At 40.1% G+C, this 24657-nt stretch overlaps 2 protein-coding genes and 1 non-coding gene across 5 annotated transcripts in view; all 3 read right to left on the bottom strand.

Annotated features, from left to right (window-relative positions):
- KATNA1 (katanin p60 (ATPase containing) subunit A 1) overlaps positions 1–312 on the bottom strand; it is an 18798-nt gene extending 18486 nt beyond the window's left edge. The window contains exon 1 of the mRNA XM_014950413.1: positions 231–312. The gene's annotated coding sequence lies outside the window, so the exon portion shown is untranslated. The remainder of the gene's footprint in view (positions 1–230) is intronic.
- A 285-nt stretch (positions 313–597) lies between these two features.
- TRNAG-GCC lies at positions 598–668 on the bottom strand. The gene has a single exon. It is a non-coding gene; the product is annotated as a tRNA-Gly (tRNA).
- A 995-nt stretch (positions 669–1663) lies between these two features.
- Positions 1664–20001, bottom strand: LATS1 (large tumor suppressor kinase 1). Of its 3 annotated transcripts, none has more exons than XM_014950969.1 (7): positions 19495–20001; positions 15287–15422; positions 11544–13069; positions 7135–7717; positions 5914–6096; positions 5584–5690; positions 1664–4606 (listed from the first exon to the last, which is right to left on the bottom strand). In XM_014950969.1, the coding sequence occupies exons 1-7, from the start codon at positions 19843–19845 to the stop codon at positions 4091–4093; spliced, it is 3402 nt and encodes a 1133-aa protein (XP_014806455.1). In that variant the 5' UTR covers positions 19846–20001; the 3' UTR covers positions 1664–4090. The 3 variants fall into 3 exon arrangements, with proteins under 3 accessions (XP_014806455.1, XP_014806454.1, XP_014806453.1); XM_014950968.1 differs by having other exon boundaries at positions 15272–15422; XM_014950967.1 differs by having other exon boundaries at positions 11544–13072; positions 15272–15422.
- Positions 20002–24657: the final 4656 nt, after the last annotated feature.

Genomic DNA, 24657 nt, shown 5'->3' on the forward strand with positions numbered 1-24657 from the left:
CGCTCCCCTTCCCGCTCCCGCCGGGGCAGAGAGGAGCCCGACTCCCCCCCTCAGGGCGGCCCACGCCACGAGGGCGCGCGGCCGTTGCCCCTCGCCTCAGGCCGAGGCGCGAGGAGGGGACACCCCGCAACGGCCATTTCGCGGGGGTGCGGAGGACACACACACACCACACGACACAGCTCGGCCGCCCTAAGGCGGGAAGACACCGTTCGTCCCTCTCTCTCACTTACTCCTCTCCACAGCTCAGCCCCGCCGCCGCAGCAGCTCGCAGCCGCCACAACCCCTCCGCTTTCTTCCTCCTCGCAGCGGCGCTAACCCCACCCCCGACACTCCCCGCCTCCTCCTCCTCCTTCTCCTCTCGCCGCCGCCGCCCGCAGTTTAAAGACAAATCCGGCTGCGTCACTTCCAGCCCGGTCTGCGTGGAGGAAAGGGGTGTGTGTGTGTGTGTGAAAGTCCGTCCAGCAACACGGTGGTGTCTGAGCGTTATTACTGATAGAGCTGAGCTTGTTGGTTTTTTTTTTTTTTAAATGTTTTAAGGAAGGGCGAATAAAAATCGAAATAAAATGGCGGGGGGACGAGGGGGGGAAAAAGTGCAGTTGCATTGGCCGGGAATCGAACCCGGGCCTCCCGCGTGGCAGGCGAGAATTCTACCACTGAACCACCAATGCTTATGCGATAAAAGCGTCGCGCCGCCGCCACTAGAAGGTGCGCGGTGCGGATGGCGCATGCGCCTCCGCGGGCTTTCAAGCGGTCGCGGCGGGGCGGGCCCGCTCCGCCGCGACCGTTTGAAAGCCCGCGGCGGCGGCTGAGGGGAGGCCCAAGCACGTAGGCCCCCCCACACACACCTTCTATCTCTTTATTCAGCTGAATTAAAGCAAACGGATCTGAAAACGAAGCCCATCTAGGGTGCCAGCAGCAGCAGCTGAAAACCCGCCCCCCCGCACTGCCTATTTAGCCGAATAATCTTTAAAGGAATCTAAATAAATCCTTCCCACCCACAGCTTTGCGACAGCAGAAGGTACATCAGTCTCAAAGGGACTTTGATGCAAGTAACCTGGACTAAAACTTACTGCAGAATTCCACCACTGCTGGTCAACCGCCCCAATAAACCAGTCCCCACCGCAGGTCACCAGTGGGAACACCCACCTGAGAAGCAGCAGCAGCCATCACCGACCTCAGGAAGACTCTGCACCTACCTATGAAACGTGAAGTTTCAAAACACGGGCAAGGCAAACCACGTTGGAGAGCTGGGACAACGTTCAGGTGGAAGTAACCTTCTCAGATAAGCTGGACACACCGCATTTTTGCAAGGAAATAGGTAATACTGCAGCGTATAGGCAGCAAAATTCAAACAAGGTGCATTACAACTTCTAACACAACGTAACAGAAAATGCCAGAAATGTCTACCAAATTCTAAAGATGTGAGCCCTCCCTATGTTTGTTTCAAAATAGTAAAATAATATTTAATATTTCAGTACTTGCACATGGCCTTAAAAGACTGAATATTTTCCTTTAATATAAGAAATTGGGGTTGCTTGTATAGAAGTGTGGTGCCTTTACAGGACTCTTTTTTTTTTTTAAACACATTGGCCAGTTACAGCGTTTAAACAGGAATATAACATAAAACAATGTAGGCAGAGGAGAAATATACTCAGATAAAAAGGCAATTTTAACAGTCAATTTAATGAAGAATTGACATTATTTTCTCTGCACACTTCACAAATGGTAAGGCAGCCTTGATTAAATTACCTTTAACCAGTAATATATTATACTTTACTCCAAGACAAGTAGACCAGTTTTACTGGGATACTTACTATGAAGAAGGATAATCTTTAAAGGTTTATTTACATGGAAAACAATCTTTTTTACATAATATATAAAATGGAGTAGTTATACACTGCAGCCATTTTATAATATTTAAGCTAAATTAAATGAATTCTATTTCATTCTATTTCTATTCTATTTCAACAGCTGTGAAACAAGCAGAGAGAACATGAACCATTTGATTTAGCTAGGAGCCCATTTTCATTATAGAAAGTAATTAACTACCTGCTTGAGAGAACAATTTTTCATAACCATCATCTAACCATGACAAGCACTTCACAGTAGAGGGATGAACTTCCACAAACACTCTCTTCCATGAAAAAGCCTGTTTAAGAAGTTTCCACGCTGCCAACCTCTTTACTGCAGTCCCCTCCTTCCTCGTTTACGCCAATATAAATAATTTTTTGGACCACACTAGAACCTGGATCACGCAAATGAGCACAATTACAAGAAAGCAAGCTCCAAAGGCTGAACACCAGGCAGTTTTGTCACTGACGCAGTATTTAGCCCAGTCCTGCAGACAGTGGCACTGGCACACAGAGACACTGAACTGGAGCACAGAAAGGGAACAAACGGCTAGAAGGGCACAAGAATTTCTGAAACCATCTTGGTGAGAAAAGTAAACCAGTAACTGGCGTTTACTGCGAGAACCAGCTACGACCACCAGTTTCATGATGTTTAGACAGTCAACAATGCCAGTGCAATGGCACAAGTAATAACTTAAGAAAGCAGTAATGCTTACAGGCACGTTATTAGATTATCCACTGGAATTCAATTCCGAGGAGGAGGAAATGTTTCAAAAGACACGAAGTTTACTAAAAACAGTGCATTTTCTTTACCATTGTGTTTAGCTTCAGGAGAAAGGAAGAGGGAGACAGAAAAACCACAATTCTTTCTGCCTCTCACCTGTAAAGCCCTGGTCTTGTCTCAGGGAAGCTACTTAGAGGGTTGCCCCTCTCTCTGCTCCCAGTAACCTCAACAGGCTCAGCACCCTCCCACCACGAGACCCAAGGAGATGCCTGCTCACCTGCTGTGGGAAATTATGAGAACAGTCACGCAGAAGGCAGCAGACACAGCTGTAAGTTCCTAACTCTGTTCTGAACTGGGCTGTGAGAGACAGACCACCAAAACTGCACTGATGGCTCAGAGGGACTTCGGCAGGACATTTCTCCTCTCTGTCCCAGTGTGCAACTAGGAGGAAAACCATTATAGCCGAGTGAAACTGGTCTCCACAACAACAGTCTCAAAAGACATAATTTATAATCTTTTCCCATTACTATCTCAAACACATAATAAAGAAACTATTCTAAAATTTATTTTTTCAAACTAAAAATTCCAACAAAAGCAGAACTGTACACACTTTACAGTTTGGTTTGTAATCAGAAAATTAAACTGGATTTCAGAAAGCATTTTTCCTAAAGCTCTTTTCCTCTCCTAAGAACCGATGACAGGAGACAATCAAGCTGTTTCTGAGTGAGCAGTCCTGATTTGAGAGTACCAGTCACACGCCACAGCATTACTTACGTCAAATTCAATTACTATTTAATAAAATACTCGTTCTAATGCTTTATCACTTTACAGTCATACTATAGCCAAGACTGACACTTTCTTATTCTGAAGCTGAGAACGATGCCACTATCGCAGCAGCTGGAAACACTTCACCAGATAGATGGTTCTGGTTTTCCAATACTCTGAATAATTAGGATAAACACAGCGAGAAGTGAGGGTACAGCAGCCTTTTTTTTTTTTTTTTTTCTCTTCAGAAGTGTATCAGAGAGCTTTATTAGTGTAAAGTAGATTTTATATTTGGTCAATGCAAGGAAAAAACTGTCATTAAAAATTCTGGAGCAGAGCTTTGTTTTCTAAAATTATTCAGTATATGTACAAATAGATACCAGGCATCATCTTAGGGGGGGGGAAAAAATAAAAAAAAAAAATCACTATTTCCTATTTAGAGTACTTAGAGTACAAAGAACCGATAATAAAATTCAAGTGATTTTTCACCTAACATCAAATCTCTTCTAAATTAAACAATTAACAATGCTGGAATAAATTAATATTTGAGAAGGATTTCCCTGTATTCTGGGGAAACAAAATGTACAGAGAGGGAAAGAGAAGACACAATTTTCTTAGTGTTTAAAAAAAAAAAAAAAAAAAAAAGCATGTATTTACTCTAGCAATCTTCTCTTGGTCCTCAAGAGAAGAGACTTTTCAAAAATTGCAGCTGCAAAATAAGTTTATTTAGCTTTTCACCTTTATTCCTCTACTAAACATAAACCAGGTCACGGTTTTGGACCCCTCTGCCTGCCTGTTCATCATCATCATCGTCGTCTGACTGCTGTTCTGAGTTGTGGGAATTGCTGTACTCATACTCAATGGGCTTTGGATTGTTGTATGGGTAGCCATTGTCATCAAAAAACCTTCGGAAGGTGAACTCATAAAAAGCATGTTCAGGATGTTTTCCATTTTTGTACCACCCATTAAGTGTATCATTTCTGTTCCCTTCCTTATCATCATCACTCCACAATTTATCTGGATCAACTGGATCAAAGTTTGACGTGTCCGTAGGGTGAGCAATTTTGGGAATGTAGAAAGCAGACTGTCGCCGTAGATCGCTTGAAAAATCAATTGTTTTAAAAAAGGGATGAGCTTTTATTTCATCTGCACCGTTTTTGCCTAAACGATCTTCTGGCCCTCGGCAGAGTTTGATAATAAGGTCAGAGGCCTCTGGAGTCAATTTAGCTTGAGGTGGAATATGAAGTGCAGTTTGCCAGTTGATAACCTTTAAAGCAAAAAGAAGTGTCATTTTATTTACAATTTCATAAAGAGGGAAAAAAACCCACAGTGACAATTAAAACAAACAAATGAAAAACCTAAACAGCCACAAGGCAATCATTCAACATATATGTGTTTCCACGCTAGAGAGAGGAAAACATGAAGCTGTTCTTTCAGAAAACATAAGAAATATTTTTTCTGGAAATCTGGCAAGATCCAGGTAAAATTTATTCACATTCCAGACCTAAACTAGAGTCTGGCAACGAACACCCCTGCCATAAACCAACAAAGATACCATAAAAAACAGTGCCTGAAAACTAAGATCAGGCATATGGTTTACAATCTTAAAAAGAGGGTAAGGCAAACAAATTGTGATTTATTTAATGCACTGGGAAGAGTAACAGATTTAAAGTTAAAAATCCCAATACTGCTCTACATTTGAGCCAACTAGTATCTTGCAGGCTGAATGCAGTTTTGCAAAAAATTGCCCCAGTGGCTTCTCTGAAACAGTTGGGGCTCAGAAAGAAAGGGACCAGAGACCCCAAGTTGCCAGTAACCCTGAGCAGCCACAGTCATCTGCTGTACCTCCACCTTTGCGTGCACCTGCATGTTCACCTGCAGACACATCACCAAAGAGAATCTTCTGCAAGTAAGCGGGCATGGAAACCAAGTGGTTTGGAAGATGAGAAGTGGAAATAAAAAATTGGACAGGTACAGGACGTGAAAGGGAACGGCTGAGATCTGAAATGTGATTTTTAGTTGGCATTTTTACTGTATGACCAGCTAAAAGGTAGGAACGTGATCCTTGAAATCCCTTTACAAATTAAGCGTGCTGCCAAAGCAACGTGAAGTTTAAAATCTTGTTTATAACACGCCTTGATAAAGCGGTACTCTCAAAAATCACCTTCAATTCCATTAGAGATTAGAAAGACAAAATTTCAAGCCTGCTTTTTCAGACTGTTAATATGAGCCTTTTAAAGTTACCTTCATTTGTGTTTCCAGTGGTGTTTGTGCCAGGAATGGAGGCTGCCCCACCAACATTTCAAAGAGAATTACTCCAACGCTCCACCAGTCACACAACTGTGTGTAACCTGAAATGAAGTCAAAACAAAGTAGTCAAAGCTTTAGTGTAATTTTAATCTTGTATTTCTAAGAATAAAAATTATTCACAATAGAATTCTATTCAATGTTTAAGATTACCATGTTAACAACCATTTATTTTTTTGTCAAAATATTATATATTTGGGAAAGGTGCAGCAAGGTACCTGAGTATCAGTTACTCTGCAGTGAGATGACAGTGTGAGAAAGCATTACCTGTTCGTAACAACACCTCTGGCGCAATGTAATTGGGGGTGCCCACAAGGGAATGGGCCAGACAGCGCTGATGCTGACGCGCAGCCCTTCGCTCAAGCGGCTTCAGCCGATCCCCACACCTGCAATTTGCTGGGTCACCCCACTCGTTGCTGAAATCCATACTGTCCTGACGTGCGTGATCACCTATAATTAAGCAAGAAAGATGCCAAAACTGAGGAAGATTCCTTTAGTTCTTAACTAGTACAAAATTTTCTTTACCTGTTCACAATTCTTTTAAGACAGAATCTTTCAATTTCAACACTCAATTAAAGACCTAAAAAGGTCATCAACATCAGGATTTTGACTTTTTGCTTATGATATAAAATACCAACTTTTGAGGACATTGGTGTTTTAAGTTACTTTCTCATAGTCATGTCAAAAATTATCAAGTTTGACCTTTTCTCAGTTTTTCCTTAACATAACCACATTGGGGATACAGGATATATATTGTTCTGGTTCTTATGTAAACACAAAAAACCCCAAGATTTAAAGCATCAAAAAATAAGATCAGATTTTAAATCTTCAACTTCTCCCCAGAGACTGTGTAACAGTGTGGCATAAGATATATGATATTTTGATAGGCACAAGTCAAAAGTAATTTAAAATTTGTTTTTGACGATACGGTCTTGTTTTTGAAAATTAAAAATATTATTACAAAATCTGTATTTTACCACTCAGAACTATGAAATAATTTTTTTTTTGCTCTAACTTTTTTTTAGCTGTTGTTTTAAGTAATCAAGTAGGATTTTTAAAAGTCTACTTAAATCTTTTTCATAAATCAATAGGTTACACTAAAAGGAAGTACACGAGACACTCAGAACTTGGGGCAAGGTTTTCAAGAACAATTACATTTGAAACATCGATCCTATCTTCAAAATGTCTATGCAATTACCTTGCTACCACTGTGATTTTCTCTCTCCAAATTTCAGAAGCCACTAATGGGACAAACTTAGAGCAGCATAGCTCATGCCTTCTCCCTTAAGGAATCAATGCTCATACTTACAAACTCTCCCTAACTAAATGTTGCTTTCTATAAGTGATGTACAGGCATATTGTTAGAAGTGTTATTATTCAGAAAGGAAGCAGCACAATCATCTTTCTACTCATTTATTATTTAATTCCTTGAAAAAAAAAAAAGACACATCAACAAAATCACAAAGAAAGCTTTTCTATTTCTCTTACCACTCTGGTAGTATTTTGAATCGTGGGTCCATCGAAAACCTGTACAGAGCCCGAAGTCGGTCAATTTAATGTGACCATCGCGGTCTATCAAGATATTATCAGGTTTAATATCTCTGTGGATGAAGCCCATTTTATGAACACTTTCCACTGCGCAGGTCAGCTCTGCTGTGTAGAACCGTGCCAGATTTTCTGGAAAGACACCCATTCTAATTAGGAGACTCATCATATCACCTCCTGGAATGTAGTCCATTACAAAGTACAAATTGTCCTTATCTTGGAATGAATAGTACAAGCGAACCACCCATTCATTATCAGCTTCTGCAAGGATATCCCGCTCTGCTTTAACGTGAGCAACTTGATTTCTAAGCAACACATCTTTCTTCCTCAGAGTTTTTGTTGCATATAAAGCGTTAGTATCCACTTTTCTTGCTAGGCAAACTTCTCCAAATGCACCAACTCCCAGGGTTTTAATTTTTACAAACATCGACTTGTCCATTTTAGCTCTTCTTAGCCGAATATAATTAGACTCTTTCTGGCACAACATTTTCCTCATTTGATCTCGGGCTTCGGGTGACAATCCAACCTGTGCAGCAAACAGAATGAAATCCAAGAGTGAACAGTACTCATAATTTTTGGTGATCCTGTTATAACTACAAGGCTTAGGCATAACAAACCAAATACTCATATACAGCATGGGAAAGGGCTTTTGTTTTGCCTTTTTTTTTTTAAATTTACACATTAGGACTCTATGAAAACATACAGGAGTGATACAAAACAAAACGTGATCACTTTCAACAGCAAGATGCATGAGGTGCCATGCACCAGAAGGTTCCTGAGAAAGGAGTACGTTCTCAAGGACAGAAAGGGTAATTTACAAACTACTGATAAAACCCACTGCAAATAACACTTATCTGAGTAACAGCGTGCATCAACTGCCTCCCCGATTCTCTTTGCAGAGCTGAAGGAAGCCAAGACATGCCTCAGAACCAGAAGTCGCTGAGGGCTAAGCTAGGGAGCTGCAGTGGGAAAGGCTTCCAGTCTCTAGTTAGAGAAGAAGTCACTAGGCTTCCTGACCACGACTGTGGACTTTCAGCTGCTGAAGGGAGTACATGACTCTCTCACACTTCCCGTTGTAGCTACACAAACCAGATCCACATGGCACTGCTTCCTACTGTCCACCCACACCAGGCACCTGCCTCTGCCACAACCCAAGACCTGATCTTCCCTCTTACCACAGAACCCACCTCTCTCTAACAGGACTTCAGCCACACTCTCTCTACTGCTCCCCACTTGACATACCAACAAGCTCAGCAGAGCAATTTCACTGAAGTGGCTCACTCCTGCCCATGGTATCAGCTCTTGGCTCCCATCTGTGTACATATCCCTATCTTGAACGAACATCCCTGGAGTTGTGGCCACCACCACTAGCATTCTGACAGCTGAGACACTCACAGGCCACACATAACTCATCACCTACAGGGTGGATCCCCTTATCTACAAGAACCACACTGAGCATTCTCAGAGTATTCCAACCTGGGTTCCTCCTACTGTATTTTTGCTGACTTCAATCCCTTTGAAGTGCCATTCAACTCCAGTGCCATCTTTCTTGGCAAATGTCAGGCCCTGGAATCAGAGTATTCCTTCTATTTGGTTTTAATACAAGCAGAATCTTTAATTATTTTTTTTTAATATTCTTTTCTCTTTGACACTACACCCACATAGTTTTATGTTCATTGTTTCTTTTGTTTTCTGTCAGCATTTTCAAAATCTTTTATGTTCCCTTTTTCATAGCATCTCAATTATTTTATCTGCCTACCTGGCTTGAAATCCCACAGCATTGATTTCCAAGTTCAACCTATGGTGTATTTCCTTATTTCTTCCTGGACATTCTGATTGAACATGGCCAAACTGAACCCCTGAAAACACCACAACCATTGCTCAAGCACTACTCTAGAAGTTTTCAATTTCTTACTGTTACACCTTGCTGATTCTTGATCTTGCTGCTTCTATCTCCTTACTGTTTCAAATGTTTAAGATACTGTCTGTGTAACAGTACTCAGGACCATCATCAGGATTAGGCAACGACTAGTCTAGGCCTGTATGAACTGCATGTCAGTAGAAGATTTCTACTTTGCCCAACTTACAACATAACTTGAAACAAAATATAACAGATGTGACTGAGAAAAAGGGTGAGAAGAGATCAATTAGATATCGTTCAGTATCTTAAAAATGCTTTCAGGATACTATACATCACCTATCAAAAGAAAATACTGTTAGAACACAGAAAATTTCTTACAGGCATCGTAACAAAAGTGGATCCAAAGGAGATGCAATTAGGAAAATGCATACAAAATGCTCGTCTACTCAAGCAAACTTCACAAGGAATTTCAACTCAGTAAGATTTAAATGGGGAAGGCTGTCTCAAATTTGAGACAAATTCTTTTGTTTACATCAGGCAGGCAATAACTAGGACTGGGTAGCAGTAGTTTCAAGACTGGATGTGGGAAATAGGTTCAACTCTCTACTCCAAATCAGGAAATTGTCTTTCTCAACACATTACTGCAGGAATATCCAGGCACTCTCTTCCAGGACAAAAACATCTTAATTTTTCTGTGAACGAACATGCTTAAGGCACACTTCAAGGCAGGAGGAGGGATTTCTGAAGACTTACAAATATCAAGATGACATTTGAAGACCTGATTACTGTAAGTAATGAGCTAGTTTCCCCTTTCTCCTTCTCATGAAGACCCAAACTATACTTCATTATTGTGACATTCCTCTCCTATACCCTGATGAAAAAGGAGAGGTCTGCTGCAGCATAATAGCCCATTTTCCACCCTTCAGCCTGTAATTAAACATCCCAGCTCTAAATCAAGTATAAATATTGTAAATTGTATTTCATATAAGAAAAGACATTTACCAGGGTCCTTCAAATGCACAATAAAATATCAAGAAAAGTTATATCAGTGCATTCATATAAGTAATACTTATGCTTGCGATACTATGGAACACAACACAGTAGGAAGGGAAAGTGAAGTTTGCAAATCAACATTAATTATAATACATTTAAATACTCAAAAATAGTCAAAATAAATTCATGCTTAATGTTGATGCAGGTTTGCATGCAAAGCCCTCTAAAAGGGGATCATGCTATTCTTAATAAATACTGTTGCTCCAAAAATCTTACTTGTCTACACAGGGATGGAGGCTACAGAGTTCAGGAAAGCTTCCCACACCTTAACAGTTTAAATCAGCTGTTAGTGGAAGTGAAAAGGAAAGAGAGAAGACTAAGAATAAAGATCTAGAAAGAGTTCCAGGAAGAAATCTTGCTAACATTTTATATATTCGTGATAAAGCAAACACTTATAAAACACTACAGCTTACAGTAAGAATTTTCAAAGACTAAGAAAACATTAATTTAAAAAACAGCACTTCAAGAAAGTAGAATAAGCCAAATACATTCTTCCATAGAATAAATTAAGAGGTACATATACTTATGTCAAATTTCCAACAACAATCGTTAAAAGTATATAAAGTAATCTGCCTGAAATTTCCATTTCTGCAAATGTTAATTTCACTGCTTCTCACTATTTTTTCTTTTGAAATGACATATGCATACACCATCTCCAGTTTTTACCCATTTGTTTTAGTAAAATACTGAAGTCCCAGAAATAGACCACTGACTTCACGCAGGCACAAAGAAGTTGATTTTACATGCTTTCGTTGAAGTATGTTTTTTGTTATCCCATTCCATTACCCCTTGCTTAAACAGATGCCCTTAGAGGTCTGGATTATAAAATACTCAGGCAAAGGGTATCACGCCTCTTTCATTCTAAAAATGTAACTTTTAAATATTAATATTTTTTTTTTCATGTGAACTTAAAAGCCCCTATCACTACTGGAAACAAAGTGCAGAATGTAAAAGGTATTGCTGTTTACGCGACTATACAAATGCACTAACCAGCTTACGACTCGTCCCTGTTTTGCTACTTGTACTTGCAGTGTTTATTTTAAAAAAATAAAAGTATTTTAAAAAATCATTAAAATATTGCACATTACTCAAAAATTAGGATAAAATAGAACCCATAACAAAAACCTATGAGCCATGTAATTAAATCTCAGTTCATGCAACAATGATTTTGCATCTGCTGCCTTATCGTACACAGGCCAGATGAACTACATTTAGACATGCAAAAATCTTACTTAAAAAAATTAATTTCTAAGAAGACAATGAAGTACGTAAACAAAGCAACAAAGAATTTGCCACATCTTAAACATAAAAACTAAAAATAGACTTCAATACCACAATATACCACAATGTTCTAATTATCTGTGCTATTTAGACATATTTCTTAAAATTAATACAGGAATAGTTCTAGTCATAGATTTAGAAAGAAGGAAGAGTTTACCCGCATCATTTCATTCTCTAGTTGTTTTTTCCGATGCAACCGCTGCTGATGTGACTTAAGTATATTCTCCACATGCTGCTCCATGAAGAATTTGAAGGCCTGAGGGGAATAGCTTTGAATGCGAGACTCTCTTCTTTCCTCATCTTTCTTGTTTTTTCTAACGGGAACAGGTGACGTTGTAATTTGTTTCTTTTCTTTATCTGTTGAATCGACACATTCGTAATTCTTCTCATTCTCATCCTCCTTGGACAAAACAGGCGGTTCCTCCTTGTTGAATTTGGGTCCCGTCTCATACAGATTGACAGAGGGGTTCTGGTGTAACAAGTGTTTTGGGTAAGGCGGTGGGGGACCCTGGTAATTTGGAGCCTCTGCAACAGGAGCCATAACTGCCATGTTTGCAGAAGGACTCTCAGAGAAGGGAATGGTCTGAACGGTTTGCACCGGTTGGGGCATCCAGGAAGGGTGAGAGGGTGCTAAGGCAGTCTGTAGCTCTGGTTTTAACACACGCATGCTTTTCACTGGTTGCTGGATGGGAGCTGGTGTTATAGCTGTTACTGTCGTAGCCGAAGGCTGAGAGCTGCCTGAGTGACTCTGCCTGTTTCCATGATGGTTGTTGAAGGAATTTGACCGTACGGGAAGGTTGGGTTGCCATGTAGGCATGTCGTGCCCATTGCCAGGAGATGACTGCGGCTGCACGGGGGAGGGCTGTGACCAGGACGCAGGTATTCCAGCTACGTTTGTATTATAGAGTTCCATGTTGTGACTATTTCTGTTTGGCACCATCATTGCCTGAGGAAGATTCCCATTGGTGTATGCCGAAGGAGGAGCAGATCCTCCTGCCTGCATCTGTAGTGCTGTGGGACTTTGCCTGTTGGTTGGATTCATGGGGTAGGGGGGTGGCTGGCGACTCACCGAGTTCCCAGACACCACGTTCTGGTGAACTATGAATTCTGTCTGACAATTGCCGTTTTGCATTCCAGCTCTTCCTGAGGGAAAGCTGTATTTGCTGTTGGCAGAACTCTGCATGATGATTGGCTGCCGGCCAATGGGGACAGCACTCATACCTCTCTGCCCCTGCGTGGAAGAATTGATGGGTGGAGGATTCATAGGTGGAGGCGGATAACCATCCTGCCACGCTCCTGGTGGCACCGGAGAAATACGGGAGATGACGTATTCCATGTTCCCCGAGTAACGCTTTGTTTGAGAGTTTGGTTCCCAGGAAGGAGGTGGAGGAGTAGTTCCCCTTGGAGGGGGTGTCTGTCCTCGAGGAGGTGGAGGAGGAGGAGTGACACTCCTTATCTGTGGTAGAGGCGGGGGGTTCACTCTTTGTCCGTTGCCGGGATGAGCCTGAGCAAAGGCTGCGATGCCCGATCCCGATAAAGGCCTTCCCACCTCAGGCTGGGAGCTGGGACTCTCTGAGCGATAAACCACACCTTCTCCCAGGGAAGGGCCGTGCCGCTGAGGAACCAAGGACTCCTTAGAACCCTTCCAGCTCTGCTTGCGGTTAACCGATTGCTGTACAGCCCCTGCTTTCACAACAAGAAAACACAGCATTTATATTGTTAGAAATTATTTCTATTTACAGCTTTGAATACTTTATTCTTCTGCACTAACTACCACAGAAATAGGACAAGAATTCTCCAACAGCACAATCCACTGTACTTCACATGAAAAAATTATGTCCATCTAGTAATACACAGCATGCGATGGCAATATGCTCAGTACACTGTGTAAGAGCAATAAAATGCAATGAAACTATAGTATCACAGTTTTCAGAAATCACTTTTCTGAAGATGCATTTTGCTTGAATACAGTGTCTATCTAGTAATACACAGCATGCGATGGCAATATGCTCAGTACACTGTGTAAGAGCAATAAAATGCAATGAAACTATAGTATCACAGTTTTCAGAAATCACTTTTCTGAAGATGCATTTTGCTTGAATACAGATACACTCTATTAACTGAAAAAACATTAGTATGCAAAATTATTAGGCACACTAGGTATTTTTAATCATGCACACAAGTAACACTCAGAAGATATTCATTCACTACAAATGCAAAAGCAATAGCACAGCAAAATAGGTTTAGTCATGTTGCCATTTCTTCCAGTCTAACACTTAGAAACACTTATAAAACTTACTATTCTTAAACTAGAATTTAATTGAATGCTTTAAAATCAAACAGCCTGCTCACATCCTTGAACGCCTACAGTTCATCCAAACTTGTTACATTCCTTGCATGTATATTCCTTGTTATATTCCAACCATGTTATATTCCTTGTTATATTCCAACATTTGATTAAGTACTTTAATTTTTGAAGTCATGTACTTATGAAGTGTCGTATAGAAGGAAGAATTAAAACTGTATGAAAGCAAAACTTAGAGCCAAACTCTGCAACATATTTACTTCATAGATATTATTTTGCATCATATAAACAAAATACTACGAAAAGAACTGATAGTACACACAGTCTTATTGTGCTTTTTACAATGTTATTACTGAGTTACTTGTAAACACATCCAGTACTGCAACTGCTGAAAGTCACTGTATCCTCAGTAAAAGAATATGTTAATTACTGTATCTTTGCAAGTAACAATGAAAATCATACTTAAATGGTGGCATTACCTAGCAGCTTCATAGAAGCACCAGCAAATCCTGCTTCAGAGACTAAACCAAAATAACACTGTACTCTGCTACTCTTGACTACTAATTTTTCCTCAATAACAATGAAAATCATGCTTAAATGGTGGCATTTAGCTAGCAGCTTCATAGAAGCACCATCTAATCCTGCTTCAGAGACTAAACGAAAATAATGCTGTATTCTGCTACTCTTGACTACTAATTTTTCCTCAAACCTATACAGTCAATTAAAAATGTAACTTTACAGTGGTAGCAGCTCAGCACTCAACTTTGGTCAAATAAAAGTTCAGTACTTCTGCTGTGTTTCAGAGTTATCATTTGTTTAACTGTATGCTACTAAAACCTGTTTTAAAAAAAGAAAGCATCAAGATGTATTAAAAATTTACTACATTTGTTAAAATACCAATAATAGCAAGTGGCAAAATTCTGATTCTGTTGCTATTAAAGCTATAGTCTGTCTCCCAAAAGCTATAAAAACCATTAAGTCTGTCTTGAAAACCACACAAATAACATCTGGAACCAAGTGAAAACAAAGCTGAGAGGGGGATCTTGAAACAGGACATCCTAAAATACAAATATTGTAGCCATATGATATATATATTTATATATGTGTACATATATATATATACACACAAAAACACACATACACAGTGCTGCTGTGTGGAAGACTGCAGGAAGACAGACAAAAAATTAAATAAGAATTCAGTGCTCACCGCTGACTTCTAAATGGTACCCAACACCAAGAACAAAATATGGGCATCACCCACCAATGAGAGATAAAAATTACTAAAATGAGATCTGAATGCCACTCCTTGTATAAAATACTTACAGACAATACTAAAGGCACACCATTATAAAAAGAAACATTTAAGAAATTCCTGTCGAATGCCAGAAGAATTCATGAATTCTTGAAGAAGAATTACATTCAGAAGAGTTATATTACATAGTTCACGTGCTATTTTTAAAAGCAAAAACTCCTGTATCTCAACATCTCCTCTGTTCCATTGTGAGCACGTGAGCTATTTTATATTTTTCACCTGTAAGAACACACTCAGTGAGTTACTGAGTTACCATGGATACACCTACCTGGTGGTTTCATACCTGCGTTGACAGGTCTTGCTGCTGCTGCAACCATCTGTTCCCGGCGAGGATCCTGGTAGCTCATTTTACTTATAAATTCAATGGCAGCTTCTATACTACGGTTGTTAGTTTGTCTAAGAGCTTGTATAACCATATCCTAAAGAAAAAGTTATATACAAAAAATAATTTACAAGAAAATGGCAAAAATACAAAAAGTCATGATTACTTAGCCAAATGCCCTCCAGTAATTTTACCAAAGTACATAACCGATTTCTGCCAGTAGATTTAAAACTAATTTTAAAATGTTTTCTCCACAATAGATCCTTCAAAACACTAAAACACAGTCTGGATCCTCAATAAAAGAAGTTAGCTTGCTGAAGCATTGTACTTTGATGTAAGTTGTGTCACCTTGCTATTGGTACAAACAGTTTGCTTACATAAGCATTTATTACCGATACGCAATCCCCATGTAACAGCTAATTACATGATCATCAGAGGTCCCTTCCAACCTAAGTTATTCTATGAGAGATACCCTAATGTGAAATGAAGAACTTTGAGGTTTGCTCACTTTCTTTCAACTCAGCATGACTTTTTGTCAACAAATATCCATTATTTTCTCCCTAAGAATTCTTCCTGAGGAAGACAACACTGCTGGTAGAAATTCTCTTATTTTTGTGGTAGATTTAGGTTCGGTGTTCTTAGAGATCCAAACACAAGTTTTGATCCGATGGCCAACCCCAGCTCTGTCAATGGAAAATATATTATGGACCAGTGGTTTTACTACTGACTTGGTGAGATCAAGGTCAAGCAACAGAGGCAGAATTCTAGAGACAGTTAAAAGTCAGGCGCTGCTCTCCCAGTTATACTGAAGGAGATTTGGGCAGCTGACTCAACAAGTTTGAATCAAAACCACAGTGTAACTCTCTATAATTAAGCATGATCTCTGCGGTGATTTGCTATGGCCATACTTTGTCATATCGAAGCAATCATTTCAGTTCATGTTATGTTTGCACAGGTTACCTACACAGGACAGCATTCACCTCCTACTCAAATCAACGGCACAACAAAGAGGGCTCAGATTTCAAATTCAAACCCAATTTATACTTTCAGCACGCCTGTATACATTTTTAACACTACAAGCATACAAAATTATATACAGTCTTCAGAAACAATAATTAAGTTCAGTGAACAAAGCAGAACCTGAAAAAAAAGGATTTTAAAATAATAAAAAAAAACCCACATATAATAAGGTGGTCACAATCTTTACAAACCAGACTACATTGCTGGAAAAAGCAGATACAACTTTTGACCTCCCAGCTCCTTCACGAGACAGTTATTCTTGCAACACCTCTACTGTTATAGACAAGACTGATCTGTTACATTCTCAGCACCAGTATGCTATTTGATCATTGTGTAAAGAGAAGGTTAAGTCGTCCAGAGTATTTAATTTCCAAATTGAATATACTTTTATAGGACTGTAGGATTCATTTCTAGCTACGGACTTTAATCTTCTTCTTAATCTGTTTCAATTCCAGTTTTACTATCCTTCTTGGCAAGTAATTCTGCAATATAGAAACCTAAATCTACAAGTTCACATCACCAAGCCACAAAGACGTAGAATCTCAGCAATATTTAAAGAGATGAAATTTAGATCCCTCTCCACTAACCAGAGGACTTGAGTAAGAGCCATAGAATCTCTCTCCCCTCTAGCTGAAGAACAAAAAACTTGGTCACCGATGTGACATTAAGTATTCAGTGCCTTGAAGAGTATCACCTTACAAAGAACATAGGAGGACTGAACTTGAATCCTAATAAGCAAGAGGGATCTCCTGTAAGTTATTCAGGATTTAAAACAAAAAAAAAAACAAAAAACAAAAAACCCCAAAAAACCACACAGCAAAAAAACCCACGTATGGGTTTTCTCCCATAATTACTATATATATATATTACTATCTTTACACACACCTGATACTGATATCACACACCAAAAAAACCCACATATGGGTTTTCTCCAATAATTACTATATATATATATAACTATCTTTACACACACCTGATACTGATATCTATCTACCTTCATGTTCAACTTTGATACTATCTACTACTTGAGGGATGGCGGGAATAACCAGAATGTTTGTGACATTCAATATACTTTTTTAAAAAGTAAAAACTACATTCATTGTTTCCAAACTTCAAGTGGTGACTGAGTCAAGTAAAAACTACATTCATTATGTTTCCAAACTTCAAGTGGTGACTGAGTCACCAAGTGGCAATTCCACAATACGGCAAATTTGTATTGTTACTTTAAATCCATTTTCAACACCTTAATGAAATGTCATTAAAAGCTGAGATGAGGAAACAGCACTTATACAGACAGGTCCAAATCAGAACAAATTAAAACAAAAAATGGACTTGGTACCTAGTAGCTCTGTTTAACCTCTAATATAGACAGATTAGGTAGATTATTCTCTACAGAAAGCCAGTAATGCACCTGAGCTCATGAAATTAAAAAGTTCTACATGTGATCTGCTAAATCACAAACATGCCTGATGGAAGTCGGAAACAGCCCAGCCCAGGCGCTTACTGCTGGTCAACACAGCCCAGCTATGTATGATCCAGTCCATGAAACAATCCCAGCTCAAAATACATTCTCATTTCATTCCTACTTGCTGTCTCGAATACCCCCCGCCAAGAAAAATGCTTTCTGTTCCCAGTGGTGTTCCCGGGCCAAAGCCATATGGACTATTGTGGCCACACAACTGTGGCTTAACACATGGCAGAAAGGGCTGACGCTGGCACTCTGCCTGAAAAAAGGGCCATATAATCCCAAGTGTCCTGGGAATTCTCCCTTGTATCCAGGAACAAAAGGCAGGAGCAAAAGGCTTCAAGATACAAAGGATACAACAAAAATACCAATTCAAGATACCTTTTTAGTTTGTTACCCAGCCACCTAATATTATTCTGTTTGCAAAAATGACTGCAGGGTCAGTCTGTAAAAAAGGAGCTGAGAACTGATCTACTTTAAAAAAAAATAGGAAAATAACAAAAACACACAAAAAACCCCCCCACACAAAAAATTAACCTCAGCAACAAGCCACAGAGCAGGACCAAATTACTATAAAATCATTTATCATTATAAAATCCTTCACTCTTACTGAAAACACAGCCTGGAGTGTGTATTTGAGCAAACAAAAGGAACACAAAAAACCACTATGAGCACCTGACACTGGGACATTGTTGAGGAAAACCCAGTTGATAGTTTTGGAGAAGCTCACCCTTGGTAGAGCAATCCCTGTTGTGGTACTGTGCCTTTTCCTCTGGAAAACACGAGTGGTTTGCTAGCTTTTTTTTTTTTTAAAACCTGCTTTTGTACTCAGGTTTACAGGTGTAATTTACTTTGACGTGAAAGTCTCAGTAAAAACACAGGAGCTGTAAATGTATTCATTTTTTTATTCCTGGAAACCATGTTTCAGACTCTTTTCACTTATCAAATTGAATGAATGAATATAAGTTTAGTCAATAATTTAAAAAAAAATAATAAATTGAATTACTATTTAGTTCCCTGTTCTTATAATGAAAACAACAGCAGAATAATTACTTATTGCCAAGATTTTCAAGGGACTTGACATTTTTGTCTTGAGAATATACCAGAAAGAAGACACCCTGCAACTAGTTTTGTCAGATACCTCCTTATTTTATCTGTATTTGACACATTGCATAAATAAGTCAAATTTCTTTCTGCACAAAGATTGAGTGTCTATTAGCTAGATATGTAAAAAGCGTATTAAAACTGATTTCAGAAAAATGTGGCACTTTCAATTGAGAATGGCCATATTTTATCAATATGTTTTAATTGAGTACAATCCAAAATTCCGTTGAGTATCAGAGGCAAAATCCATATTCTAGAGTGCCCATTTACCTCTGCCTAAAATTACATAAATAATTAAAACCTTCCCCTACCACATAAGAACTGCACAATAAGCTTAAAAAAAAGGAAAAAAACAAAAACAAAGCCAAGCCTGTCTAAATCCTTCTATTCCTCTTCTTCATTCCCCACTATTAGCAGTTTCACGTCCTAATTAGAAACCGATCAGATTTTGAAGAAACTATTTTGCTTATCATATGCTGTTCAAACATTCCCACATTCAAACATGACCCACACCCCCTCCACCACGCACTAGTAGCTTATAGTCAGCAGAACACCAAATCTTGAAAATAAAACATTTCACCTCATCAAAGCCAGCAGCTTGTAAGTCTTGCAGCATTTGTCGATTAACTTCTGATGTTCCTTTGACAGCTGAGGTGGTTTCATTTGCAAAAGGCAGAAGTGAGTTTCTTATTTCCTGCAAAACTTTATGATATGTTACAAATTTAGGAGGATTTCGGCCTTGCCTAGGATCTTCAGATAACATCTTGCCCATGCTGTGATCAGCTTTAGCAGCATCTGAGGGTTTAGGTAAATTCCTGAGGCTCTCTCGTATTTCCTGTAGCATCTGCTGGCTGCTGCCAGTATAGTTACTGGCAGGAAACGTCTTAGGCCTCATCTGTCTATAACCTTCTGGCTTCTCACTTCTCTTCATGAAAACATGTATATATGCAGCCTCCACCAAGGACTCGCACACACCAAAACTGAAGGAAGACTGGCTGGTAGGTTCAGAACTCGTGAAAGCAGCGCCTCTTCACTGTGAAACCGTGGTTCCTGTAGTGCTGGAGTTTGTCACAACCCAAACCAGGTACCCTGTTAACAACAACAAAAGAATCTCATTATACATACAGCGGTGAGGAAGTTCACAATGTAGCACGTTTGAGGTGCCTCGAGTCCAAACAGATCGCAAAGGATGTGGACAGAGCAAGGAGGAACACACTCAGCGTGGTGGACAAAGCCTCCAAGAGCAGGTATGACCTGCTGTGTGCACTACCCCATCACTGCTGCTTTGCCTTCCCTCTGCTGGGTGCTACCTCCTTTCATCACCCACCTTCTCTCCATCAACGCTTTTACGGCCCAAGGTGCCAACTCTACCTTCCAGTTAGGTAGGACATGGACCAAATATCCTAGCTGTGCCACAATTCTGACATCAAGCTCCACAAACAAACAGATGGAAGCAAGAAGCACGAAGTACACCGGTGAGAGTATATAATTACCATGATTTTACCCATTCTTTAGCAGTCACAGACACAAAAAATAAACACCTGCCTAGCTCATCGCATGCAACTGTGTGATTTCTTGTACCATCTGCCACTTAATCCCCTTTCAGGGTTCAGTTTTCTAAGGCTGTCACAGTCTCTCAGCCCGAGTCGCCTTGAACCAGTCTTTGTCAATAGTTCAGTAATTTTTTACTTTATTTTACATAAGGGAAAATGAGAGCAGAGGGGAAAAGAAAACAAAGGAAATTTAATCAAACGTTTTTACCATAAAATTGTTTAACAACTCAGGCAACAAATTCACTGAGAGCACAGCTGTGACACTTGGTAAGGGAAACAGAACTTTCTGCCAAAAACAAATAAATAACATTTGCATTTTGAAGGAGCTGACTCATCAGGGAAAGAACCCTATGTCTGCAGAGAACTCAAATCCCTGCACCCGTGCTGGGCACTAGTTAGCACCGTAACTACTATAACTGGTACGGTAAAGGATAGCAGCTGAAGTCAAACACTGAAGAAGTTACAGAGCACTTGCCTCTTTACAGTACCATGAAATAAAACTTTTGCAGTCTTTACTGGTCCCCAGAGGAAGATCACTTACAAAGATAGCACAAGATAGAAAAATTCCGTATTTTAGCGCTGTCTTTTCTTCACAGGCAACTAGAAGAATGTTAAAGCTCATCTCACCCTTTTCCTTTACTATAATGCAATGTAGTAGCAATAGTGAAATCTTCTTATTGTCTTGTTTCTGTTTCACAAAGTTAAAAATTTTCATTCCTACTTTTCTGAAGGATTATTTTTGAGGATTCAGATGTCTGTAAGCATCTTTTGTCTCTAAGAAAGCAGTGTATAGATAAATGTTTCTCGTATTAAGAGATGAATTAAACAGGTGTCTAAGTTTTAAATGGTACACATAAAAGTCACTCACTCTTCATCCAGGTTTCAGTTCTACAACATTTACACTGTCATAAACCAATTAATGATTCCACTATTGAGGAAGAATATGACAAAAAATTAATAGGAAAAAGAATCCTCTAATATACATGCAAATTATATGAATTAAATATACATGCTAACCATACATGAGTAAAGTCTGAAAGCTTGAGGTAATACATAAATAAGAGCTTCACTTAATCAAATTATCCTTGTGATTCTCACTTAAAAAATAATATAGTTCTCTACTAGAACTATCTAAATCTTAGGTGTTATAAGTGCACCCACAAGCTTTCTTTGCCTTGTGACACATTTGAAACCTTAAATAAATGTAATTTGGTAGTTATATTAAAACTTTTTTTCTGCAGTCTGAGAGCATTCAATTCTTCAGTGGTCACTGAATAAGCAAAAGATCATCAGACTTGTAGGTTAATTTTAATAATAAACAGAGAAATTTGGCCCCAAGTATTAAGAAATCTAGATTCAGCAGAAAGGACGGTCTGAGAGCAATTAAAATGTAATTTAATTTTGGCCACTTTCAACATCTTTTTCAAAACATGCCATATTTAAGACCACATTGAAAATACTTTGTCAAAAACACTTCCCAAAGAAAACGGAGTTAACTATATTTAGACCATTTTACTAGTTTTGCTATGAATGTTCCTTTTCTTTCCAAGAGATCTGCTTCAAAAAACACACACTGGATACCCAGGTGCAAGGATATATGCCAATAGCACTTGAAAGAATCACTACCTCCAGGAAAGTGAAACCTCTAGCATAAACTCATCCCAAAACACAGGACAACAAGGCTAAACATCTTACAGTCTAAGTAATCTGGATTACTTGTTCAAGTTCAGTCAAAATTAGGAGTAACGACTATTTCACCACTGAAAGGGTAACCTAGATAAATGCAAGTTAGTATTGATCTTGTGTCACACATACACCAATGACAGAAGGAGAAAATGCCCATACACGAGCTATTCCTTTTAAGAAGTTCCAAAGGCCTGGAATTCCGGAGAAAACAGTTGTTTTGCACCTATGTATTTTACCATAATTTAATCTGGTATTTCAATATTCACATGATGGTTACACTACAGGTAACTGAGAGAAACAAAGGTAACACCCCCAAGAGAAATCAAGGTTAAATTAACAGGACACTTAAACCATAAATCAGGAGACCTAGAGTCTACCACCTGGTGGGGGGAAAATCAGCCGATGCTCCCATTTCTTTAGGTGCAAAACTGAGATAACTGTATTTCTTTCTAAAGTGCTTTGAGAACCTTATGACAAGGGATGCTCTAAGTGTTTCAAAGCTATTATTTTGCTGGCAACTGCAGCATCACAGGATATGGGCTAAGCAGTCTTGGAAAATAAAGCTGCACTTTCATGCAACTGTGTGGCAGAAGCAGAGCTTCACCAGTGTAAACCAGCTAGTCCACTTATCTCCCACCACTTGCTAGCACCAGCACAACTGTTTGCAAGGCCACACAGAGCCAATCAAGCTATGGAACTTACCCAGATAAATAGTAACTTTTTTTTGGTGGGTTGTTTCTTTTGGCAGCAGGGATGGGTAACAGCAGCTGGATGTGTAGTGAAAACTAGTCTCAATTGCTCAGAAACCCAATTAAATTGATCCTCCGGTTTAATGACGTACAAGAAATCAAGCATTACTACAGTTCACCTTGCTTTATGTATGAACCTCAAAATTCAGGAGTCAACTCCTCTTACAGACATTTATATACATTTTAAATCAAGAAAGGTTTCTTACTGAGCAGTCAAAACTACCTCAAAACTAATTTTGTACTTCTAACTAGCAAACACTAACTGTATCCAAGGGAACTGACATCTATTCCCCCTTGCAGTTTTGTGTCGTTAAATTTACATGATAGATCTGTTAATGCAGCTGTTTTCTGCTGACGAAGTTCTCCACTGCCCTATTAAAGAAATATTTTTTCTCTTCTTTTCAAAATATGGGGATTTTAAAAAAGGGATATTTTTAATGGGGATAAAGTATTTTCCTCCACAGGTAAAACTGTAAGGAAAAAAATACTTGTTTTTCTACAGTATAATTGTGAAAGATATGACTTTAAAATAGGCATTTGAATGAAAACACACAATGGTTGGATGCAACTGTCAATGACTTCCAAGTTTTTCTGGGGAAAAAACGCACAGCTTTGTAGCAGATCTGTAACATTCCTTGTCTCTAAACGTTCTGAACATACTTTTAAGTAGTTATACTTTCCATTAAGCATTCAGTGCCACATATTAATCTATTTTTGTACCTATTCTAATAACTTCTTTTATATGTAATCGCAACACTTCATCACTAGGAAAAAATATGAAATCAAGAATTACGTTTGATGGATCTTGGTTCAGAGCAACAAAAGGAACCTGTTCTTCAGATAACAGGTCATCGAGCCATAAAGCTGTTTGTCAAAGAAAGTTTCCGATGCTAAAAGTTTCCATAAAATGAGGAGAAAAGTAGGCCCTGAAATCAGTAAATAAACACAACTCCGTGTGTTGGGGAAGAAGGAGCTGGAAATGACCAGAGGGTAGCTGCACACTGGGAACATTGTGCCTTCGCTCTGCTTGTTTCCATTCCTAGGCTCTGCCGTCTCCTTTAACAGGACACAGCTCTTCTTACCCAGAGGTATTCCCGGTTCTTCTCGGGATCAGCAGTGGTCATTTCCAAGACATCCTGGAAATCCAGGACGGCCACCGAGGACCAAAGTGTAACCTGCCCCGGCCCAGAGAGGGGCGAGGGAATTCCTACAGCACGGCGGGACCCCCCGCTCCAAGGACCCCCCCCGCAGACCCGGCGGGTTTCAGGCCCGGGGTGAGCGCTGGGTACGGCTCAGCCACGGCAACCCCGACCCCATCCCACCGCACCGGGACACCTGCGCCCCTGCCGCCCGGCCAGCCCCGGGCTCGGCCTTGTGTCCCCCCCCGCACCACCGCGGGGGCGGCAAGACCCTCGCCCGGCACAAGGGCCCAACCGGCCGCGCCGAGGGAGCGGGTGGCACCGGCTCCATCTCCCCTCCCCGAGGAGCCCGTTCCCCGGCGAGCGAGAAGCCGCCCTGGGAGGCGCCAACCGCCGGCGGGGGAACCGGAGCCGGCAACGCCTCCCGCGGCCGCGTCCCTCCCGCTGCCGGCGGGGCGAGAACCGCCCAGGAGCCCCCGATCGGCCGTACCGGAGAGGGCTCGTTATCATCCCCGCGCCGCAGCCGCGCCTCGGCTTCTCACCGTATCCCCCCCCCCCCCCCCCCGGCGGCGGCAGCGCCCCGGGCCCGGCCGCCCGGAGCTCGGCTCCGCCCGCG

This window comes from Calidris pugnax, unplaced genomic scaffold (genome assembly GCF_001431845.1).
Source record: "Calidris pugnax isolate Ruff unplaced genomic scaffold, ASM143184v1 scaffold24, whole genome shotgun sequence".
Taxonomy (NCBI): domain Eukaryota; kingdom Metazoa; phylum Chordata; class Aves; order Charadriiformes; family Scolopacidae; genus Calidris; species Calidris pugnax.

Coding starts and splice junctions, on each gene's coding strand:
- LATS1 (XM_014950967.1), bottom strand. CDS start 19,845: ATGAAGAGAAGTGAGAAGCCAGAAGGTTATAGACAGATGAGGCCTAAG. Junction 15,423..19,494: donor AAGCTGCTGGCTTTGATGAG/GTGAAATGTTTT, acceptor CTTTTTCTTTAG/GATATGGTTATACAAGCTCT. Junction 4,607..5,583: donor CACTGGAAACACAAATGAAG/GTAACTTTAAAA, acceptor TTTGCTTTAAAG/GTTATCAACTGGCAAACTGC.